Source organism: Solanum pennellii, chromosome 6 (assembly GCF_001406875.1).
Source record: "Solanum pennellii chromosome 6, SPENNV200".
Taxonomy (NCBI): Eukaryota; Viridiplantae; Streptophyta; class Magnoliopsida; order Solanales; family Solanaceae; genus Solanum; species Solanum pennellii.
The window spans coordinates 59,476,383-59,482,454 of record NC_028642.1 but is presented as its reverse complement, the minus strand read 5'-3'; the positions used below and the strand labels follow the sequence as shown (position 1 = coordinate 59,482,454).

Here is a 6,072-nt window from a genome sequence, read left to right as displayed (position 1 = left end):
TATTGAAGGGAGGGGGTCTTATTTATATAGCGAAGAGGGGGAACAAATAAGGAAAAGAAATATTTTTAAGGAATTAATCAATATTCCCTTTTCCTTATTTTAAAAGAGAGCCAAATCAGAAAATTTTAAAAATAATTCATTACCATAATACAAACAAGTAAGGAATCAATTAATATGGAGCAATATTTATTTACAAGGAAAACTAGATCAATTAAACTTATTTTCCTTAACTAGTAGAGAGTAAAATCAGTACAATCCTTTTTACCTTAATTAAATATCACTTTCCAAAAATATAACAACCAAGAATATATTTGAAGTCAATCAAGGTAAAATAATCAATTAAAATGACAATAATGTTTAAAAAGATATAAGAAATCTGCAACTACTATTAAAAATTACAAGACTTATCATAACAAATAATAATCAAAGTGAAACCAATATACAAGTAGCATGTCAATACCCAAATCACATTTAGCAGACTTACATGAACTGATTATTATACAATATTGTTTTCAACATGGCTAAAACACATGTACTTTGCAAATTTTCAAGAGAAAATCAACAAGAACAGTCCATAAGGTCAAGCAACTCATAATTTATTCTCATGCTCATAGCAAAATCTATCTAAAACATGCATACATTAGGCAAATTAAATATCTATAATGGAAAACTAAAACAGAAACTAACCTAGACGGATCTGTGAAGATCCGTCTTGAATGAGCCAAAGCTTTAAAACTCCCGGTACAAGTGAGGATGGCGTCAAGCTGCTGGCCGGAATCATTGTTGTACGTCCTTNGTGAGGATGGCGTCAAGCTGCTGTTCGTCCGGCGTTCCGCCATAGCTGCTGGTCGGAGTGGCTGCTGGCTGGCGTTGTCGGAGCTGCTGTCACTGTTGTTGGACTGCTTCCCTGCAAGAAGAAAAAAGGAAAAGAGGACGAAGGAGAAGAGGAGACGAGAAGAGGGGAGAAGTGGAGAATGACGGGAGAGGGAGGAAGGAGCGGCGCCGCCTGCTGCTGCCTGTAAAGAGGAGAGGAACGGGAAGAGGGGAGAAAAGGGGAAAGGGCGGCGCTGCCTGGCGCATCTCGCCGGAGTTTCTGCTCGCGATGGAGGCTTGCTAGCGCTGCTCTTGCTGCTGCTTCGCTGCTGCCTGGCAGCTTGCCTGAGTGCTGCCAGCGATGGAGAAAAGAAGGTGGAGAATAAAGGAAGAGAGAAGAGATGGATTGAGAAGAGGATAGAGGAGAGGGTGGTGCCGGAGTTCGCTGTTTGAGAGTGGCGATTATCGCCGGAGAGAATGGAGAAGATGGGGGCTGGCGGCTGCCAATGAGAGGGGAGGGAGAAGAGAATGACATTTTTTAGGGATTAGGCTCTTTTAGGGTATTAGAAAATAGGAAGAATAAGAGATTAAATCTTGACCGTAGAACTAGTTTAGATGAGTGGTTAGGATTTAATCTAGGATTTAACTTAAAGGATGGATGGTTGAGATTAAAAGATAGAGTCTTAAAATTAAATTGGATTGGATGTGGAATGGCTAAAGTTGTAATGAAAGAGGGGCTATGATTGAAATAAAATTGAATTAGAGTGGCTAGAATTGAAAGAAATTATAATAAAATAGGCTAGAATTTAAATAATTTTAAGGAAAGTGTAGGAATTACTAATTAATTAAAATACTACATATATTAAAATATTTTTATATAATTGAAAATCATTTAGATTTTGAAGCATTTGAAATTCATTAATAAATGTTATAATAATATTTACGATAATTTTATAAAGTAAACGATACTAAAATATATAATTTTGAGAAAAATCGACTAAAACTTCAAAACTTTAAGTAAATTTTAAAATACGTATTTAATCGAATATAATCCTAAAAATGGTTAAAAGTCGGTCAAAATTGGGTGTCAACAGCAGGTATTTCTACTGATGTTTTTTCAACAACAAATAGTAGTAACTCGTCAATTGCTAATGTAGAATGGATAGTGGATTCTGGTGTGACTTGCCATATGACTCACAGTGTTAAAAGTTTAACAGAACTATCACAATCTAGTGCATGTACAAATAAGAAAGTGCACCTTCCAAATGGTCAATCTACCTTAGTTGCAAATACTGGTAGTTGCAGGTTATCAACTGGTGATGTTTTAAAAAATGTGTTGGTTGTACCTGAATTTAAGTTTGATCTACTTTCGGTATCTTAATTGACCAGGCAACTAAATTGTTCTGTAACCTTTTTTCCTAAGCACTGTGTGTTTCAGGACCTCTTCGATGGGAAGGTGAAGGGGACTGGTGAAGAGAGGGAAGGCCTTTATTACTTTTCAAGTCATTTTTCAGCCCATGTCAGACATGGAGAGCAAGGTTTAAAGGAACAAACAGAGAAATCAGAAGGTATTGTATGGCACAATAGACTTGGCCATCCTCCAATGAGAGTATTGAAGCAATTTTCCTTTTTTCCCAAGTTCACTGATGAAGAAGCATGTAATAATTGTCCAGTATGTCCATTAGCTAAACAAACTAGATTGCCATTTCCTACAAGCTTGTCAAGATCATATGCTGTTTTTGATTTACTTCATGTAGATGTTTGGGGGCCATATAGAACTCCTACACATGCTGGTTTTAGGTTCTTTCTGACTATTGTTGATGATCATTCAAGAATGACTTGGGTATTTTTGATGAAATTGAAGAGTGATGTTTTTGTTACACTTAAGTGTTTTCTTACTTTGGTTCATAATCAATTTAATAAGTCTGTCAAGAAGATTAGATCAGACAATGGGACTGAATTCTTCAACAAGGATTGTAGAACTTTGTTTGAATCAATGGGGATAATTCATGAGAGCAGCTGTCCACATACTCCTCAACAGAATGGGGTGGTTGAGAGGAAACATAGACACATCCTAGAGGTGGCCAGGGCCATTAGATTTACCGGATCTATACCAATCATATTCTGGGGAGAATGTGTGTTATCTGCTGTTTATTTGATAAATAGAATGCCAACAACAACATTGAAGGGTCAGTCACCATATGTTATTTTTCATGGTCATCAACCTAATTTTACTCATATAAGAACCATTGGTTGTTTATGTTATGTCACCAAGGCACTTAGAGCTGATAAATTCTCACCTAGAGCTGAGGCATGTGTGTTGTTGGGATATTCAGCAACTCAAAAGGGCTACATTGTTTACAGTTTGAATGCAAAAAGATTATTAGTCAGTAGAGATGTTATTTTCAAAGAAGGTATATTTCCTTTTGCTGCACAGAAGGAGAAATTTCATCGACCTATATTCCCTGCAAATGATCTGATTCTTGATGAAGAAAGAGTTGACTTGGAGATAGATGATAATGCACATGATGATAATGATAATACAGGTTTAAAGGAGGCACAAGGTGGTGCTGATGCACAGAATATAAGTGATGATATTGTTGATATAATTCCTAATGAATTGGCAGTTGATGATGTTGTTGATATAATTCCTAATGAATTGGCAGTTGAGCACATGCCAAGACATTCTACTAGATCCTCAAAGCCTCCTGTTTGGCTAAAGGATTTTGTGACTAATGCTATTGATTCTGATCATCCTTATTCCATAGCTAATTACATATCTTACCAGCATTTATCTTCAAAATATCAAGCATTCCTTGGTAAGTTTTCAGCAGAAGTGGAACCTAGATGTTATGAAGAAGCTGTTAAAGATCCTAGATGGGTACTGGCAATGCAACAAGAGATAAAAGCATTGGAAGAAAATGGCACTTGGGAGATAGTAAAATTGCCAGCAATGAAGTCAGCAATAGGTTGTAAATGGGTATTCAAAATTAAATACAAGGAAGATGGTACTATTGATAGGTTTAAAGCAAGGCTTGTGGCTAAGGGATATAGTCAGACTGAAGGTATTGATTATCAAGAAACTTTTGCTCCGGTAGTTAAAATGGTCACTGTGAGATCAATTATTGCTTTAGCTGCAGTTGAAAATTGGAAGATATTCCAAATGGATGTATTCAATGCCTTCTTACAAGGTGATCTATTTGAAGAAGTATACATGGAACTACCTAAAGGATTTGTCAGTACAGATAAACATCTTGTATGTAAGCTTGTAAAGTCATTGTATGGACTTAAACAAGCATCGAGGCAATGGAATGCTAAGCTTACTGAAGCTCTTTGCAAATCAGGATACACTCAAAGTCATTTAGATTACTCATTGTTCACCAAGAAGAGCACTGTTGGACAGGTTATTGTTTTAGTCTATGTCGATGATTTGTTAATCACAGGAAGTGATCCTTTACTGATTCAGGACACTAAGCAGGTACTACACAATCACTTTAAAATAAAAGATTTGGGTGAATTGAGATATTTTCTGGGCATAGAATTTTGTAGGTCAGCATCTGGTATTGTCATGAGCCAAAGAAAATATGCATTAGAGTTGATTTCGGAGGCTGGGCTAGCAGGTGCACAACCAGTATCAACACCATTAGAATGCAATCTAAAGTTAACTCCAGCTGACTATGGTGGCAGCAGTGATGATCAATTATTGCATGATGTTAGTAGTTATCAAAGATTAGTTGGAAAATTGCTCTACTTGACCAACACAAGACTTGACATTGCATTCACTGTTCAGACTTTAAGTCAATATATGCAACAACCTAAAATCTCACATTGGAATGCAGCTATGAGAGTGATTAGATACATTAAAGGTAATCCAGGGTTGGGTTTGCTTATGAGTTCTAATAGAGAATTTAAGTTGACTGGATTTTGTGATGCCGACTGGGCTGCTTGTCTCAGTACCAGGAAGTCAGTTAGTGGATATTTGCTCAAATTTGGTGATTCATTGATCTCTTGGAAATCCAAGAAACAGAATACTGTATCCAGGAGTTCTGCAGAGGCAGAGTATAGGAGTTTGGCTACACTCACAGCAGAGGTTGTATGGGTGGCAAATTTGTTTAAAGAACTTCAAGTACCACTGCATACTCCTTCATCAATATATTGTGACAGCAAGGCTGCAATACAAATTGCTGCAAATCCTGTTTTTCATGAAAGGACCAAACATATTGAAATTGATTGTCACTTTATACGTGAAAGAATTCAACAAGGAATAATTCAGACCATCTACATCAACACTAAGGACCAGCAGGCAGATTTACTAACAAAAGCACTTGGTCGTTCACAACATGTTTTTCTATTATCCAAGCTTGGTGTTCTGAATATTTTCAGTACATCCAGCTTGAGGGAGGGTATTGGAGATAATACAGGTTTAAAGGAATAATTATATATGTTCAATTAGTTAGTTAATCTGTTGATTAGTTAGTTAGGAGTTAGCTAATTTGTTAATGAGTTAGTTAGGAGTTAGTCAATACATTCCACATGTATATATAGTACCATACTTCATCTTTGTAAGTAAAAGTTTTCAGATAATACAAATCAAAATTTCCCAAACTGATTTCTCTCTTCTACTCTGTTCATATTTGTTCAAGTCTTTTAGGTGCTTTTAACTTATTCACAGTTATATATTTTAATTCGTACGATAAAAATATTTGGATGGCTAAACCAAATTATGATTTAGTCGATTCGTTTGATTTTATCATATTAATAACTTATTTATTTTGATTCGTATGATTCAATTTATATAAAAAAAAATTATGTTGATAAAATAACCTAAAATGACCCATGAGAATTTTTGATAACTACTCATTCGAATTTTTTTTTCAAGTTCATTAAAAACTAGTTAATACAAATATTATAATAAAATATATGCTTTATTTATTATTTTTTAAAGGAAGTGAAAAAAAAATAAAAAATCGGCATTTGAAGGTCATTTCATTTAATTATAATGAGAAAAACATGTTAAGAAAAAATCATCTATTTTTGAAAGTTGATTATAAGTTTGGATCAAACTTGCCGTCTAACTCGTGCAACACAATATGTTTAATTACTAATTTCATTATCTATTATTTCCATTGCTCTAAATTCTAATGAAAATAATAAATTAGTTATGTTGTTACTATTGACTTATACTTGTTATAGATAAATATTTAAATTTTATATTTGTTTAATTTTACATATGAAGTATATTAGAGATTTTTCTTTTTG

The 6,072-nt window shown here is 34.7% G+C and overlaps 1 protein-coding gene across 1 annotated transcript; it reads right to left on the bottom strand.

Annotated features, from left to right (window-relative positions):
- Positions 1-808: 808 nt before the first annotated feature.
- On the bottom strand, positions 809-1,348 carry LOC107022521 (DNA-directed RNA polymerase II subunit 1-like). Its single transcript, XM_015223115.1, has one exon. The coding sequence runs from the start codon at positions 1,346-1,348 to the stop codon at positions 809-811; it is 540 nt and encodes a 179-aa protein (XP_015078601.1).
- Between the last annotated feature and the right edge of the window lie 4,724 nt (positions 1,349-6,072).